The 18,821-nt window shown below is 48.5% G+C and overlaps 1 protein-coding gene across 2 annotated transcripts in view; it reads left to right on the forward strand.

The window, feature by feature from the left end:
• Positions 1–18,821, forward strand: part of PACS1 (phosphofurin acidic cluster sorting protein 1) — a 107,968-nt gene that overhangs the window by 43,128 nt on the left and 46,019 nt on the right. For both annotated transcript variants that reach the window (XM_039547811.1, XM_039547813.1), the window contains exon 2: positions 13,778–13,865. In XM_039547811.1, the coding sequence (XP_039403745.1) occupies positions 13,778–13,865 (88 nt within the window). The remainder of the gene's footprint in view (positions 1–13,777; positions 13,866–18,821) is intronic.

The raw sequence follows: 18,821 nt of genomic DNA on the forward strand, positions 1-18,821 counted from the left end.
GAAGAAACAACACCCCTACCAATCACTGGGCTCTCACACTTGCAGAGCAAAATGTAGCAGTGTTTGATGGTTTCCTGTGTCTTTTGTCCTTGCATAGTGCTCTGTTTACACAGCCTGCATACAGCAGCTGGGCATCCCTGCAGAGGAACAGTATGTTTCTCTTTGTGCTCTTCTTGCATTTTCAGATAATCCCCAGTGAGTTTGTGTGCATTGCTCAGCTCCTCGCTCTGGGAAGAACTGAATCTGTCTGCATCCTGCTGACACCAGATAATGATCAAGCTGTGGAAGATTTATTTTAACACAGCCTATTACAGAGCTAAAGCTGAAACCTGTAGCTCTTTTTCTAAACAGTAACATTTTAACCATGTTAAATCAACATAAAAGGAAGAGCCATATGGGATTATTATAATAAACATAGTGTTTTTCCTGTTCTCACTAGCTGCAGACACATTGAAGGACTGGGTAAAAGGCTATTGGGATAAAGATAGGGCCCTTCACAGTGGGTGTTGTTTCTGTATGTCAATCATCTTTATATGCTTGGCATATGTTAGCATCTACAGCAGTACTCAGGAAGCCACGGCGCCTCTACTCTTCCGTACAGCAGCATGACCACAAGAGAGAAAGCAAGGATTATAAATCAAGGCGTTCAAACGTGTCTGTCTTTACTTTGGTTATTTTAGTTTGCCCATCTGACCTCCTTTTCCCATGCAAATGGCACCGAAAAGGCTGCACGCCGCCAGCAACTGAGTGTGTGAAGACTTGCCTGTGGATTTCCTCAGCTGGCTGAATGTGACAAGTGCCAGCTTGTACAGAGTTAAACAAACAAACACAAGACCCCACTGGCTACAGGCAGCAAGAACCACTCGACTCCATGTTCTCTCTGATCACATTGGCTAATCCCTGGGGAAATGGAGTTCTTTACATCTGCTACCTTCCATCCTAGGCACTCTGCTAGTATATGTGTGTCAGACCGAGCTGGCAGACCACAGCAGCACTTCTCAGGCACCCGTCTCTCCAAGCATGGGCAGGAATAGTGCTGTCTCCACATGCTAGCAGGTAACAGTAGCTCTGAGCGCCACAAGATGCTCTCATTAATCTCAAGGCAGGTGTTAGTTAAAGGGCCTGATGGTGAAATGTTGAATGTCACCATTAACTCTCTTATTGCTGATCATTTAACCAGAGCAGGGGTTTGCAAAGTGGGTTCAGCAGAATGAAAAATATAAGGACTGAGTTATGGTGGAGTTGGGAAGGAATGTGGAGCTCTGAGAATTAAAAGCTTGGAAACCCCCTCAAGCACCTAGATTGGTAGAATTTAAGGCCAGAAGGAGCCATCAATATCCTCTAATCTGACCTTGTGTATAGCCCAAGCCAGAGAATTTCACCCTTTATTGCGCCAAGTCGCTTGTGCTTGATTAAAGCATCTTCCAGCAAGGCAGCCAGGTTTGATCAGAAGACACCAGCAGATGGAGAATCCACCGCTTTCCTTGACAGTTCGTTTCAGTTGTTAATACCTGTCTCTGTTAAAAACTTGTGCCTCAATTTCTAACTTGTCTGGCTTCAGCTTCCAGCTATTGCTTCTTGTTCTGCCTTTCTCTGTTAGCTTAAAGAGCCCTTTGCTACCCACTCCATTTTCCTCATAAAGGTAGCTATGCACTGTAATCGTCACCTCTGTCTTCATTTTGATAAGCCAAAAGAGTGAGCTCTAAGTCTTGCCCTGTCAGGCACTTTCTCCAGCCTTCAGATCATTTTTGTGGCTCAGATCTGCATCTTCTCCAGTTTTTCAACATCCTTTTTAAAACGTGGCCCTCAGAACTGGCCACGGTACTTGAGTGTTGTTCCCACTAGTGCCGTATCCAAAGGTAGCTCCATCCCTGCTCCAGGTCACAGTGCCCCTCTTTGCCAGGCATCGCACTGGGAGCTCATGTTGATTTGTAGGTGTTCTGGGATAGTGGGTGGGTGGAGCTGAGCACTAACATGTCGCCTATACCTGACCACCATAGATTCCTCCTAGCCAGGCCTGAATACTAGTTTGCTTGTGCACCCTGCATGATTGTTATACACTGTGTTGTAATAATGCAGCCTGTGAAATCTGTGTCTGCAGCTCCCTTCTGGTTATCCTTTGTACATCACTATTTAGCTTGTTTGCAATAGAGAGTGGCATTTCCTGAAACCCTTTTCTGATTTGCTTCTGCTCTGTTTAACTTTCAGCTGCCCTTAAACATTACTGGCTAAATTAAAAGCCCTTCCATATTCATGCACCAGTTTCACCATTTTCAAAGGAAAATAGTCAGAGTGCCAAGACTGTCCCCAGCTAGTGGCCTAATTAAATGTGAAGACAAGTATGTTGCTTACATATTTTTTAGGTCAAAGCTGAACTTGGTCTGTTTTTTGTTTATTTCTCTAAACACAAGAAATACGGCTGATCTTGAGGTTAAAAGACAGAACTTGTGAGGTCTGGGCTCCATTCCTGGCCCTGCCACAGACTTCCACGTTATGTCACTGCTTTGTTTCCCCCTGTGTAAAACAGGGATAGCTAATTCTTCCCTACTTCTGAAGTGGTGGGTGACTTAGAGATGACATGGAGCCTGACTGGCTATCTGGAGATCTGGGTTCCATTCCAGATTCTACCACTAACCTCTAACAAGCCTCTGTGCCTCGGTTTCCCCATCTGTACAAGGGCACCAGTCCTTGTCTTTCTTTTTGAGATCTAGCAGTGAGATGCACTAGAAGCTAATTACTTTGGAACTGGTAAATGGAAGATGCTCTAAAATTAATAGTTCTTTGCTCGTTTAAAACTGCCTGGTATGAAGATGACCTTTTTAGGAGCATAGGACTAGAAGGCACCTGCAGGGTCACCAAATCTAGTCCCTGCTATCATAGCCAACCCCATCAGAGAATCCTGGTAAAAAACGCCGAGCTCCATCTTCAAACTAGTTGGAGCGGGGACAAATAACCTTCCTATTGGAAGGCTGTTCCAGAACCACACTCCTCTGGTTAGAAATCTTCCTTTTGAAATGCTTTTTCCTCTGGCTAGTAGAGAAGAGCATTAGATCCGGTGAAACCCATGCTGCAGCATGTCCCCACTTGTCCACCAGTAATGCTACACCCCAGTGCTCTGCAGGGACTCTGACATCCAAACTAGTGTGACAAAAAGGTGGGAGAGAAGCTCAGTTTAGCCACCGTTCAATAAAAGCCTAATTATTGCAATTGATTCCTCTGGCCTGCGAGTATTTACTGTACTAGAGTTACACATGTTTGGTGCAGTCCTCTGGATGCTGGCGAGCTGCTTTGGGCATCCCAGTTTGATTACATGCATTAAGGTGTGTCTGTCTGTGTAGCATGTAGACAACTGACGTAATGTAGACCAACTGATGCTTTTCCCTCCACAGCAGGAAGCATGTATCCCTCCTACCTATTGAACTGGCTACCCTAAAATATCCAGATTAATAGTTTTTTAAGGCCAGAAGGGACCATTAGATCATCTGGTCTGACCTCCTGTATGGCACAGGCCAGACAATGTTACCCCCTGCACTGAGCCTAGGCAGTTGTGTTTGACTATAGCATCTTCCAAAAAGGCAGCCAGGCTGGATTTGAAGACAGTCCATCACTTCCCTTGGCAGGTTGCTCCAATGACTAATCAACTGGGCTGTTAAACATTTATGCCTTATTTTCCATTTGAATTTGGCAGGCTTCAACTTCCAGCCATTGGTTCTTGTTCTGCCTTTCTCCGCTAGGTTAAAGAGCCTGTGAGTATCCTGCATTTTCTCCCCCTAAAGAGACACCATGATTGAGTCACCTCTTGATCTTCTCTTTGCTAAGCTAAGTAGATTGAGCATTTTATGTCTCTCACTCTAAGGCATTTTCTCCAGCCCTGGAGTCGGACGTTTCCACGCAAAGTGACTCCTTTAGCTCCAAGGGTAGGGGCTGGTGCGGAAGGTCTGGGGTTCAGTCTCACTGGAGGTAAACAGACCCAGTGTGTTACACAAACAGGCACGGGGGAGGAACTATTCCCATGCCTCCAAGCACCAAAGGACTATAATGATCAAGTGTCTCTAGGCTAAGCCTCTCTACTATTTTATTGTGCAAACAGCAGTGTAACTTTCACTCCGGGATCTTGGAGAGCTTGACGAACAGCAATTGCTCCAGCTTGGCGGCGCGCCTATGAGATGGATATTACCCAGCTGAAAGATGGGGAAATTCAGGCATAAGTAGGACTTTTAAAGAGCCCGAGGGTGAAAATCCCAGCTGCAGTGACTTCCCCATGGTCATACAGAAAGTCAGTAGCAAAGATAAAAATAGAACCCAGGCATCCAGCCCCTCAGTCCCCTGCTGCTACCACTAACAGTTATAAGGAGAAGGAGGCCATATCTCATGGCTAAAGCATGGGCTGGGTAATAGGGTGTGGGTTGCACTCTCAGCTCTGCCACAGACCTAGGGAAGCTGCTTAACCCCTCAGACCTCTGTTTTGTCTCCATAACATGGAGACAACCCCTGCCTCCCATGGATGCTGAGTTCCTCGGTGCCGTAATACTTCAAGTATGATGGTGATGGTGGTGGTGGACAAAGCGGGTAAAGAGCTAAGTGCATTATCATCGTGACCTGCATTCCAACTCTGGTAGCTTTCAGGGAGGTTGTTCATGGGAACCAAGTGTAGAAAACTTCCGTACAGGCCTGCTCTTTCGCTCCTGACCCAAGTGACTAAGTTGTGAAAGCTTCAGTGTCGCTGACTGGAGCTCTTTCAGGAACTCCGTAGCGATAGTTTTCTGCCTGACAAAGCTGTATGGTTTCCCAAAAGATTTCACAATGATGGATTCCTGCAGCAGCCCCGGTACATCAGGAACTCCTGGGTTTGCAACATATCATAGATCTTCCTTTGGAAGTTGTGGCTCGTATTATATGTTTTCCTTTTCCCTCTGTGGCGCATGTGAGGAAAGTGAGGTTATTACTCCAGGGTGGTTTCTACACTTAGTGGGATAGGGAGAGGATTCTGAACAATCACGATTCACGGTTGCAGTCTTAGTCAATCACCTACCTCCTGGGCTGATGTGTGGTGGCTTACTGTGTACCTTAGCCCAGAGAAATGTAATGCATGAGGTGGCCTGGATTATGTCACCTGAGTAGTAATTTTCCCTGAATTTGCAATCATGTCTTGGAAGTGACCTGTGACTTCCTCCATGGTAATCTTGGGTATCTCTTGGCATTGTGGCAAGAAAACTCTTGCTGTGTCTAAACAGCTTCAGAACTCCTAGATTTTGTTCATCTGGGAATAGACATGGGCATGGATTGGAGACTGGTAGATGATCTCCGCTTGGAGAGGAGATGAAAATCAGGTGTCCATGCTGAACTAGTTAGATCCACCTTCGGTACTATGGATCGTAAGGCGGTGGTGACCCTTGTAGACTGTTGCAGTAGATGAGCCTGCTTTTGGCTACTCCTTTCCATCCGAGGGTATTTGGAACATGCTTCTTTCTCTCTGAGGATGCAGTCATGAAAGGCTGTCAAAAGATCCCATCTACCTCCCCCATTGCTCAGTGTATATATGGGCTGTGAAGAATGTGGTAGATATTTGTAGTATTTTATGAAAATTATGTCCTTGTTTGCTCTTGTGTTGGGGGTTATGGGATCACGAGAGGTAAATTCCAGCGGCTGCTGAGAGCTTGTCAACCCAGGGAAATAGCCCACAATAGCTGTTATTCACTAGCTTCCCGTGTGAACATTCTTATTCCACATTCATGCCTTGTGTGGTTAGTGGATTAAGCTGAAGTGCACAAAGGCACTCGTAGTGCGGAATAAGAGTGCCCATGCAGGGAGTTAGCGTGGAATAGCTGTTATGTTCCTAATTCACACCCTAGCTATTCCACACAAACACCTCATCTAGACAGACACTAGCAAGCACATAGGCAGATCAGACTAACACCTCTAATTCCCACCTATTCACTGGTAGTTACAGAACAAAACAGAGAACCTACTGCTGTGAAGTCCAACCTCAACCTCCTGGTGAATAACCCAGTTTGGACCAGGCCCAGGAGCCCAGGGAAGAAAAAGGAAGTTTGAAATGATGTTTATGAATGGGATTCTATGACAGGATTCAGAGTAGCAGCCGTGTTAGTCTGTGTCCGCAAAAAGAATAGGAGTACTTGTGGCACCTTAGAGACTAACAAATTTATTTCAGCATGAGCTTTCGTGAGCTACAGCTCACTTCTTCGGATGCATAGAATGGAACACACAGACAGGAGATATTTATACATACGGAGAACATGAAAAGGTGGAAGTATGCATACCAACAGGAATGATAGCTCATCTCAATTGATTAGACTCTTCCTGTTGGTATGCATACTTCCACCTTTTCATGTTCTCTGTATGGGTACGTCTACACTACGGGACTATTCCGAATTTGCGTAAACCGGTTTTGTAAAACAGATTTTATAAAATCGAGTGCGCGCGGCCACACTAAACACATTAAATTGGTGGTGTGCGTCCATGGTCCGAGGCTAGCGTCGATTTCTGGAGCGTTGCACTGTGGGTAGCTATCCTGTAGCTATCCCATAGTTCCCGCAGCCTCCCCCGCCCCTTGGCATTTCCGGGTTGAGATCCCAGTGCCTGATGGGGCAAAAATCATTGTCGCGGGTGGTTCTGGGTAAATGTCGTCAGTCACTCCTTCCTCTGGGAAAGCAACGGCAGACAAGCATTTCGCGCCTTTTTTCCCTGGATTGCCCTGGCAGATGCCATAGCATGGCAACCATGGAGCCTGTTTTGCCTTTTGTGACTGTCACCGTATGTGTACTAGATGCCGCTGACAGAGGCGATTCAGCAGCGCTACACAGCAGCATGCTTTTGCTTTTGCATGACAGCAGAGATGGTTATCAGCCATACTGTACCATCTACCAATCCATAAATTGGTAATAAGATGATCGTGGCTACCAGTCCTTTTGCACTGTTCCATTTGCTGCTGTCATAAGTGCCCCTGGCTGCTCTTAGCCAGGGCGCAAAAGCTCAAGATTGGGAATGACTCCTGAGTCAATCCCTCCTTTTGGTATCTAAAAATAGAATCAGTCCTGTGTAGAATATGGGCAAGTGTACTAGAGAACCACTGTATCAGAGAACCAGAGAGCACAGCTGCTCTGTGTCAGATCCTGCAGAAATTATGAGCTGTATTCTATTCACATTGGGTGCTCCTGCAACAACCCCACCTGTTGATTCCGTTCTTCCCTCAGCCTTCCTGGGCTACCGTAGCATTGTCCCCCCACTTGTGTGATGAAGTAATAAAGAATGCAGGAATAAGACACAGTGACTTGTTAGTGAGATATGAGTGGAAGGCAGCCTCCAGCTGCTATGATAGTCCAGACAGGACAGTAAGGAGTGTGTAGGAGAGGAGCCCAGCATCCCCCTGCTAGTTCAGGGGCACTTGAATCTTTTCTTTACACATGAAGGGTGGGGGCTGATGGAGCTCAGCCCCCTGTTGCTATGACGACGATGGTTATCAGCCATACTGCACCATCTACCAGGAAAAATTAGGACCAAGCGCCTTGATCGACCTAACAGATGCTGGTCATCATGGTTACCAGTCCTTTTGCACTGCCCCATGTGCCAATAGGCTGATGACGAGGACAGATACCAGTCGTATTGTACCATCAGCCAGCCATAGCGTGGGGGGAACAAGGAAGTTGGTGTTGAGTGCTGCACCATCGCGTCTATCTGCAGCATTCAGTAAAGATAGGGTGACATGTAAAAGAGTCAAGAGAGGATTGTTTTCCCTTTCACTTCTGGGGGGGGGGGGGTGCGTACAATGCCGAGCTAGGCCCTGACCCACCGGACACTGTTTTTGACCCTAGAAGCATTTGGAGCTCAGCCAAGAATGCAAATGCTTTTCAGAGACTGCAGGAACTGTGGGATAGCTTGAGTCCTCCAGTCCATGAGCGTCCATTTGATTCTTTGGCTTTCCGTTACACTTGTCACGCAGCAGTGCGCTGAGTCCCTGCTATGGCATCTGTCTGGAGATATTTAAAAAATGATTTTGAATTTCGTCTTCTGTAACGGAGCGCTGATAGAACAGATTTGCCTGCCCTTACAGCGATCACGTCCGCATGGTCCATGCGGGAGCTCTTTCTTTATTTTGATTTTTAACTGCATCACCACCCGTGCTGATCAGAGCTCCATGCTGGGCAAACAGGAAATATTCAAAAGTTCGCGGGGCTTTTCCTGTCTACCTGGCCACTGCATCCGAGTTCAGATTGCTGTCCAGAGCGGTCAGTGGTGCACTGTGGGATACCGCCCGGAGGCCAATACCGTCGATCTGCGGCCACACTAACCCCAATCCGATATCGTAATACCGATATTAGCCCTACTCCTCTCGTTAGGGAGGAGTACAGAAACCGGTTTAAAGAGCCCTTTATACCGATATAAAGGGCCTCTTAGTGTGGACGGTTGTGGCGTTAAATCGGTTTTATGCTCCTAAAACCGGTTTAAATGCGTAGTGTAGACCAGGCCTATGTATAAATATCTCCTGTCTGTGTGTTCCATTCTATGCATCCGAAGAAGTGAGCTGTAGCTCACGAAAGCTCATGCTGAAATAAATTTGTTAGTCTCTAAGGTGCCACAAGTACTCCTGTCCTGTGACAGGATTGACTGCGATAGCAGGGGACTGGACTTGGTTACCCAGGAGGGCCCTTGTTCTGTGTCCTGTGCTCCTGTGAATAACAGTCTGCCAGTGACTCTCAGATAGAGAGAGGGGGTCTGCAGAGAGATGCAGGCTGAACCTCAGACTCAGAAGTGGCAGGGACACCCAGCTAAAAGGGCAAGGAAAGGATACAGATTGGGTGAGAGAAGATGCGTATAGGTGCTTATTGCTTTAACCCTGTTTCTCTCAGCTTAAGTTTCTATGAATCAATAAATCATACTTGGTTTTGATGAAGCTATCTTGAGTCACTGCTGATTCTTACTGGTCACAAACTCCCATAGAGAAGTCTATAGCCAGACCCAAACCCAGCTGGGCCGGCTGAGGTAGTATGGTTGGTAAACAGGGAGTGTTGTAGCCTGGTGATCTTCTCTAAAGTGGGGTGAACCTCAGGGTTCCATTCTGGGAGAAGTGCAGGTAGAAGCACTTGAAAGACATGGAGAGAGCAAGAGAGATCCCAGGGGCAGCTCTTTCCAAACTGTAATGTGGGGCTGATAGAGGACTGAACTTTCAGCTGGGCAGCTCTGAAAACCAGGCCACTTCTGAGCTGGCTAACTAGACACCCAAGTCTGAAGATTTTATCATTTGCTTCTGAAAACAAGAACAATGCACTCTCCTCCCACCCCTCAAATCCTGCCTGATCCAGCACTGATCGTTCTTCTGAGGCTGGTCCGAAGGTAGTGGGTTATCTCAATTGATTGTTCGCAGTCAGTTACAGATTGACTAAGACGGCTTCTGTTAACTCTCCAAATGCTGAAAGCTGAAGGACAGTATTGGGTAAAGGTTAGGGTGCATCTGCTCAACCTTTTCTCCCTTTTAACAGAGCTTTTTGCCTGGGAATTGCCTTTGTTTTTCCAGAGCATGTGGAAATACATACACCACCAGTTCCCATGTAAGTGTAAAATATATGTAACTGTACTTAGCATTTGTAAGGTTCCACGGTGTGCAAAGAGGCTGCCAGTATGGAGTTCCCTTGTGCTGGCCTCTTATCTGTTGCAGCAGCTGTGCAGATAACAATAGATATTCCCACATTGCTGCTTCCACTTCCAAAACAACTTTGTCTTTCAAGCAGTGTGACCTTTTTAGAGCCACAAGAGCTAAGTGGAGCCCAATGTGTTTCCTCAGTCAGCACCTGATGTGTTTGCTGTTAGCTGGCAGCAGGTCCTTACCCAGTTTCTCTCACCTTCGCAATAAAGCTATGCCTCCCTGAACCCCTTGCACTTACCTGTCTCCTTCCTGAGCTCTGGCATGTGCTCCTGTTACAGGTGCATTCATGTATGCAGATGAACAATGAGTCGTGGATGACTTACCATGTGCCTGGTACACATGCCGCATCTCAAGAGGCGTCTCTTTGCAATCTGGCTCCATCTGCCTTTTATTCCTCTTCTGCTTCTTTATTTCCAACTGCTAGAGATTGACATGGGCTTGGTGGGATGTAAAGTATGGGATTGCTCTTGGGAAATCTGAGTTCAGTTCCTGGCTCTGCTACAGATTAGGGCCCTGGGGCAGATCTCCCCTAAATTCCCAGCTGTGGTGACCCCCACCTTTCTTAATAGAACATGGTGACCTGTTACATGTTCATCTGGTCTGGCCTCCTTAGCTTGTCCATAAATAGCACAGACCTAACCTTTTAAACTAGTCCTGGCAAAAAGTTAGTGATGTTGGCTCAGACGTCAGGTCAAAGGTTGATCAGGAGAGAACTTTAAGAGGCTTCATGCCACTGAGAGTTGGGTCAGAGAGTTCGGCAAAGAGGCGACGGTTCCCTTTTTTGTGGTATGGGTGCATTGAAGATCCTATGGTGATGGAGGTCGGACAGTTGGAGAAAGGAGAAGCTATGAGGCCTCAAGCTGGGTTTCATGTCTGTTTGAACTCAGCTCTGAAAGAGTCCTAGGTGGGACCATCTGCCCTGCAAACTTTTTTTCCTCTCCTCCTTTTTTGTCGATCTGCTGGCTTCCTGTCTAATAGCAGTGCTTCTGGTGTGCTTCTATCTCAGTGACGTAGCCTGGAGAGTGAAGGTGGTGCTGTGAGGGACGCTGGAAAGCACCTGTTTCTTCCTTCCATCCTTCTATCTCCCCTTCATCTCTGAACGAGGAAGGTGCTGCCTTAGGTGCATCCTGGGGCTTTGTTACTCATTAATTGTGGATCTGAGGAGTTAGCAAAGTAATCACTAAAAACTGCAAGTGAGAACTTGGATCTGACAGAAATCTAAGGCTGCACAGCTACAAAACCATGGCATTTAAGTTACCGTGGTCTAGTGGCTGAGCCACTGGCTTGGTCTTGAGCAATAGGGATTCATCCTGCCATTGTGTAGTATTTGAGCATCTTGTCTCTGTGGGGTAGGGAAGTCTTGTTACTCCCATTTTACAGATGGGGGAAACCACGGCACGGAGGGGAAGTGATTTGCTTAAGCTCACCCAGCGGCAGAGCGGGGACTAGACCCCAGACCTCCTAGCTCCTCGTCAAGTTCCTTAACACAAGATCCCCAAATCCACTCCGGCGCTAGTAGACCCAGGGGATTTCCCCATTGCCTAGAGATGAGAAGAATGCTTCCTCCATATTGCCATTTATTGATGCCACGCAGGCCCCTGAACTTTACTTTAGGATGACAGCATTTCCCAGCACAGGGTTTTCCTCTTGCTCCAGCCACTGCTCCCAGAGTATTCACAAAGGGCTTGCCATGAAAGGAACCCTGGCAGGAAAGCATCCCCATCTCCTGCTTCTTTGGCTGCCACAGTGGGGGACCGTTGAGAGACAGCAGTGGCAGACGCTCCCCAAGGGGTTCACACGGAGGAGTTACTGCTATGTCCTGATCAGAAGAGTCTGCCAGGCACATGCACAGTTCTGCTCCTGGGAGCAACCAGGGGTGGTGCCCGTCTGACTAATGGCACTGCCCCGAGATCAGCACTTCCAGCGCTCCCTGGCAGGAGGCGCCTTAGCCGCCTCTCTGGTGGCTGAGGAACGATGCACTCTCAGCTGGCCTTTTCATATGCAAGCTGGAGAGCACTCGCTGGTGCCCCCAAAGGTTGTAGAGTCCATCTGAGGGGGGTGCCCAGTCCTGGGTCTTTGTCCTTGGAGAGGAGGCAGGGTAGAGGTGGCTGGAGCCCAAGGCCCAGCTTTCCCTCCATGAGCAACAGGCATTGTGGAATGCAGAGTTCCATTTACCATGTGCTAATTGGACAGCTGGGAAGGAGGCTTTCCTGCCTCCAGAGGGAGGTGCAGCTGTACCTGTCCTGGGCCGAAAGATCCCTGCGGTTATTCACTATCCTTAGCACAGAAAGTAGCATCTCTGGCAGTGTCAGTCCATCTCAGCCCCCTGGCACCTGGACCTGGTCCCTACTGCTCTCGTGGCACGTGCATTCGAACAGCGAAGGAAGTGTCTGTTTATCTCCCCTCCACTACGTTTGGAGTCTTCATTGCTCTCTCTGCCCCTAGAAGTGCACTGGGGCTGTGAGCACTATAGCCTGTTTCCCAAACTGGTTCTTTGGCCTGAACCAGCCCTCAAGATTGACCCTAGGCTGTCCTGCCATTGGAAAGCCTTCTCCAGCGAGAGTCAAAAGGAGAGAGCGCCTCCTAGCCTGCCATTTTCAAATGGCTAATGTGTCTCTCTGGGGTCTACCTAGTGGAAAGGTTATGTGGCTAATGTCAGAGCTCACAGCCTGGGGACAGTGGTGGCCACATTGGAGGACAATTGCATGGATCCCAGTGGGAGAGCTACTAGGAGTTTTTTCCCTTTGCTCCAATCTCTGGTCCCTCCAGTACAGAGAATGGAGTTAGTGGATGGAATTTTCAGAGCACCCAAGTGATGTGCTCTTGAAATGGGACTTGTGCTCCTAAGTCACTTCAGCGCAGATGAAAACTCCACTCAGTCTCTGTACGTAGGCAGTCTCCCTCCCTGGGTCCGTACTGCCATTAGAGTCCCACAGGAATGGATCTTAGGACTTTAATAGGAGGGAAAGGAGGAGAGTGTATCTGAACTACCTGACGGTTTCCTTTCTCTGCATAGTGAGGTCCACAGACCCAGAATGTTGCTACAGGATCTGGTGCAGGGTTTGGCTCAGTGGAGAAATGCGCCTGTTTCTGTTGAGCTCTGCAGTACGTAGCTGTCTTGAGTTTTTCTGGAAGTTTTTCAAGTTTTTTTGTGAGGATTCTGTCAGTCAGCCAAGCAGGTAACTTCCACAGAGCAGGAGGGGCTTTGGGGCCTGGGCTGCACCCCTTCCTGGCAGTGACTGACAGGTCAGGTTTCCCCCCAAAGCTACAGACCCACTGTAATGTGGGTGTGGAGCTGATTGCTCAGTGAAAGGAGATCTCCCGACTTCTCTGGGACAGATCAGGCAGTTGGTAAAGTACAAAGTGTCTCTCACAATGGGTGTCCTTTGAAATCTATTTTCAAAGATTCTTTAATGTGTGGCCTGCATTTTACCACCCTCTGCTCGCAACAGCACACAGACAGTGCAAGCCAGTGAAAATCACTGGTAGCCAAAACCCGCATTACCCAAAGGTTTGGCATGGCCCCCCAAGACCTGGCTCTGGATAATTGGGGCTTTACCTGTGTGTTGACCTATGTGCCTTCTGCGCATTTAGTGCAGTCCATAGATGTTATGGCCAGAAGGCCTGTTCTTTTCTAATCTGATCTCCTACATATCACAGTCCATAGCACCTCACCCTGTAACTTCTACATCAAGCCCAGAACTGCCAGAGGCTCAGGCTGAATGGAACAGGTTTGAGTTGCCTTCAAAGATCACAAGTTCAAAGCCGGTCAGTGCAGTGTTGCTTGACTCCCACATGAGCTTCCTTTCCCTTTCCCTGAGCACTGTTTGTATTGCAGGAGGCTGGACGGGCCAGGCACATAGCTGGGAAAATATTTGCACCACAGAAATGCACAAGGGCATGTAGACAGCCTTGGGGAGTGTCTACTCCAACCTGCTTGTAACCCAAAGAAGCGCAAAGCTCTGAAGAGCTGCCTCCTGGCCCCGATGGAATAGGAACCCATGAGTGGATTGCATCTGTCACAACCCCCGATTCCCTGTTTAGCTTCAGGAATGCATCATCCTGCATCTCCCAGCTGCTCCATCCTGTTTCTGACACTTTCTCTTCTCCTGACAGGTTGTTCAGCTTGACCCTGAAGAAGCTTATCATGTTGAAGGAGATGGACAAGGACCTAAACTCGGTGGTGATCGCTGTGAAGCTGCAGGTCAGTGTGCCCAGTCAGCAGCCTGAAGATGGTGTGTGTTGCACATGGGAGTAGGGTGGGAGGCATTCCAAGCTAAATAGTCACTGCTGGATTCCCAGATCTCCTGCTGACTTTTTCCCCACCTGGTGCCTCAGTTTCCCTATCTGAAAATGAAGCTAACTATGCCCACCTGTGTAAAGCACACTGTGACTGACAGATGAAGAGCTCTATGTAAGACCTAGATAGGTATAATTTAGGGGAAATCTCTAACATGCGAGGTTCTTGCCCTCCAGAACAGTCTGCCCTCCAGGCAATCTCTCCTCCCCCAGAACAGGAAAATGCTGACAAGGGGCTGCTACAGTGAGGTGGGCTCTGTGTGTGTGTGTGTGGCGGGGGAGATAACAAAGCAGCCAGGGGTGGGGGTGAGTTGACATTATTCACACAGTGAGGAGCAGCGCAGCAGGGCAAGGATGTAAATCAAACCGGAATGTTTAAAGAGCAATTAATTTTCTCTAAGGTGTCATGAAAGAGGCAGGTCTTAGGAGGGACTTGACTAGTGGGCAGAGGAATGGCCTGGGTGAGGACTCCTATGCAGACCTGGTGTGTGTGTGGTGCGGGGAAGTGACCAGACAGGCTGTTGAGTGGAGAGGACAGGCAGGCAGGGAACAGAGTGAGAAGAGAGACTAAGCGAGCGATGGCGGTGTTCTGCAGAGTCAAAGGTAGTGGTGGAGGAAGAGGAGCCAGTGACGGGGTCAGATCAGGCTTGTGATCTTAGCAGCTGCACTTTTCCTGGTGGTGGAGTGGGACACGGGGCGTGTCAGGGAGCCCAGAAGGAAGCAGGTTACAGCAGCCAAGCCAGAAGATGAGGACCTGGGCGGGATCATTAGCAGTAGAGAGTCTGGAGCCGAGAGATGTTCTGGGGAAAGCAGCAGCAAGACTTTCTCTGTGCACCCAGCCCTTGGACAAGAGGGAGGCCTGGGACAGGGGTGGTGTTGGGAAACACTAGGAGGTCAGTGTTGTCCCTGCTCCAGTTAGGTGAATGCTGTTACAGATGTAACTTGCTGTGGTCTTTCTGGTAATCCTCTTGCATTAGGTGCATGAGGAATGAATGTCGGCCCATCCACTGCTTACTGATCTGCTAACGTTATGTAAGCCCTGCACCATCAATAAAATGTATAACCCGAGCTGTCGTCGTGCATCTTTCTCTGCCAGTTTCAATGTCTGCAGCTCTACATCAGGTGATGCCCGGGAGCTCTTCCTTCCCACTCCCCAGTAATGAGTCTCACTAAAAGCTGTTGCTCTTGCTTACCGTTCAGGTTGTCAGCTTTGCAGGAGATCATTGGCATGCTTGACACACATTCCCTACCGCTGTCTCTCTCCCCCGTTGTCTGAGAGAGCCAGCCTGATCCAGCTCTCTGGCTGTGATGCCCTGTGGGGATTCCCTGCAGCACTTGGAGAGGAGGTTGAGGGCTGAATCACTCTTGGTTTATAAGTGCAGCTGCTTTCTGTGTTTGAAAGGGCATGAAGAAATTAACCCCTCCTTTCAGGAGCTCAGGGGTTTAATTCAGGCAGTCTCACTATGTCTGCAGCCCTTTAGCTAGGACACTTGGGTGGTTAATTACAGGGGGGAGATGGGCACCCTCAGGATTTCCACCACACATTACACTCCGCACACTTGAGCCATCAAAACAAGAATCCATTCACAATATATTGTCCAGAGCTTCAAAATCGAACTTTCCCTCTTCTGACGTTGTTGGTGTTGCTGTCATTAGGGCCCAGAGTTAACGTTCTAGTCTGAGAAAGTGGGGCAAAGTCTCACCTCCTATAGCTGTGGTTAGGCTCCTGCCAGGCTTGTGCCGCTTGGACTGTTCTGACTCGCGCTGGGTTCACACCCTGAAGGTAGCCTGCAGCTATAAGAACTGGAGGATGTGGGTTCTGTTCCCACTTCAGATCCTGTCCTTCGAGGCCTTCAGCACGTCACCTTTTTGTGCCTTACCTTCCCCGTCTGCCAAGGGGGCTCCTGACTGCCCCGCTTTGCAAAGTGCTCTGAAATCTTTGAGTGCAAAGCCAAACTATAAACTCTATGTGCAGCTTTATTGGCCAAGCCCAGCCATGTCTTACACCCAACTCAATGGCACCTCTCTGTTGGCCTGCACTGCGATAGCTTTTGAATGCTACATCCAATAGATTCCAAAATTCCAGGGAGTGTTCTAGGCATCCGTGGACAGAACCCTTTGATTTTGTGAAAGTCAGAAAAACCAAATGGAGGAAATGGGAGACACATAGTGCTGCTGGCGGGGATTGTAAATGCCAATAGGGAAGAGGAATTGTTCAGGATGGCCTTTAAAAAGCACATATGGTGCATTCTTCTACATGCTACGGTCTGCAGAGCCATTCCAGTGGATTTGCCAGCCTGCTTCAGCTGGGGACAGAGCAGTCTGAGAGTCACCGGCTGCAGCACCCCCTCCAGTTTTCTCTGTCTCCCTAGTGGCAGCCCTGACCCCTCCCTGTTGCTGAGCTCTGCTGAGGGAAACCCCAAATGAGCAGAGCAGGGCACTGTCTGAAATAACTAAATAAGTTCCTGAAGGAGGCTTGACTTCAGAGCATTCCCATTTTCCCATCCCCAGACAATTCTCATGTTTTGCAGATGGATGGTGGCCTTTTCCCTTTGCTCTGACATATGCTCCCAGGGTTCCTCTCCAGGATCATGGCAGCAGTAATATTGGCTTTAGGGAAGAAGGAAATTCACTTAATCTTTTCCTGGACAACGTTTCTGATCGGGTTCTGTACAGAGAGAAAGCTGAAGCAAACACATGAGTGGTATGGTTCCTGGAGTAGCTTGGCTCCAGGACAGACACAGACACATGGTGCCTGGAAAGTCGATCATTGGCTAGAGTTTGGGGCCAATACTAGCAGGTATGAGGTCTCCTCTCTGAAGATGATGATGGCCATAAAGGAAAACAAATGGTGTCCCAGAGAAATTATCCAAGTCCTATTGGAGCCGATGCAGAATTGTGATCTCCTAGACAGGCATGCTTCAGTGATCCTGGCTTTCTATGATTTCTATGTAGTAATTCTGGGTATCCCCTCCACATCTCGCCCTGTCACATCCAGTGGCAGAGATCTAGCTCCAGTTGTACATTCTACCCCCCACCTCCACAACTGGAGAATGCAGAGAATCAGTTTTTTTTAAGGAATCTTCCTCATTTGGTTCAGAGAATGAGAACCAGAATGAGAGAACCGCATCTACCAGCTGGACCAGAGTGATTCATTGAGATCTCAGAGCTTCCATGGATAACAGACCTGTTCTGGTCGCGACAGTCAGCGTGTCTGATCAGGTTTTTATACACACTAGGAAAAACCACAATCAGCCCTTCCCCAGAGAGAAACTCTCCTGTCCTGGGCAGAGCAACGTTGGCTATCTCTATGTATGTTGCCCACCCAGGGGGAGATGAACACCAAGACTTCTGCGGCAGAAGTCGGATTAGCAGAGTAACTCCTACACCCAGAAATATCTCTAGTTGTAAACCAATTTGGTGGGCTGGTGATCAAATGCCTTGCATCTGGAAACTGTAAATAAAGTGCCCTGCAGCCTCTCTGTATCGGAATGTAAGATGGTGAATGACATCGTGCAAAACTGGGTGAGGTCCCTGCTTTGTTTTCCTGCCTATGGCATTGCTCCCCAGGGCAGTACAAAAACTAGTGAGGAGATAGAGGCAGTGATACTGTTTTATGCCTTTCTGGCTGAAGAGCCAATGGCACTCGGGCCTGATTAACTGAGTATTGGATCGTCACTTGTCTTTAGCTCACAGAGGAGGTCTGCTATTGCAAGACCAATCCCCCATCCATGACCAGACAGATTGAAAGGAATACAGGCTGAAGTGATATAATAGGTATATCTCCAATTATTATTATCTCCTAGAACTGGAAGAGACTTTGAAAGGTCATTGAGTCCAGCCCCCTGCGCCTTCACTAGCAGGACCAAGTACTGATTTTTGCCCCGGATCCCTAAGTGGCCCCCTCAAGGATTGAACTCTCAACCCTGGGTTTAGCAGGCCAATGCCCAAACCACTGAGCTATCCCTCCCCCCAATTGCCCCCAGGCACCCTGAAGGAGAGCTCAGCAAACAGAATGTATTCTGCTGGCTGGGTGCAAAGTCCCTGGTTTAACTGCCATGCTAACCTGGTGGAATGTAACCTTGAGAACCTCCCTGAGGGCGTTATTGCGAGTGTATCAGAGTGTCCAAGCAAAAAGGTCAAGTCTCTGCAGTGTAATGGTCTCAATATGTTCAAGAAAAGGACGTTCTGTGCAAATCCCAATATTAAATGCTTCCTTAGAGCATCAGCTTTATTCCAACCTGCAAGGTCATAGAGCATGACCTTGGATCCTTACTCTGCTCCTGACAGCACTACCCAGACTGAACCCCTGTGGAGGTGTCGTCATACTTCCTGTCCAAAAGAGAAGGCTTCTCGGTGTTTGAAGTTGGGAGCTTTCTCTAATGAGATCCTGATTGTTCTTTTAATGTAGAGAAGTCATTTCATTCCCTACATAAATTGAAGAAATAGTCCTCCTTCGGGTAAGCATCCAAATCCAGTCCCTAGGAGCACAGACGGTCAGATGGCAGAGCAGTGATGTCTCCTGTACAGGGCTGGTGCAAGGATATTTTGCTCCCTAGGCAAAACTTCCACCTTGCACCCCCCCGCCGATGTCCAGCCCCCACCTTCCTATGGCCAAATTCCCCTCCCAGGGGCCCAGATGTTCACAAAGTGCAGGGGGCACGGGGGGCTGCAAAGAGGGGGGTCGTATGGGGGCTCTTCCAGGGGGTGAAGGTGGCAGAGAGGTGGGTGCATGGGATTGTTGCTGGGGGTGGAGGTGGCCAAGAGGTGGAGGGGGCAGGGGTGTAGTGACGGAAGAGATTGCACAGAGGCAGAAAGGGCTCGTTGCAGGGGGTGCAATGGCAGGGAGGGAGTGGCACAA

Source organism: Mauremys reevesii, linkage group 7, assembly GCF_016161935.1.
Source record: "Mauremys reevesii isolate NIE-2019 linkage group 7, ASM1616193v1, whole genome shotgun sequence".
NCBI lineage: Eukaryota > Metazoa > Chordata > Testudines > Geoemydidae > Mauremys > Mauremys reevesii.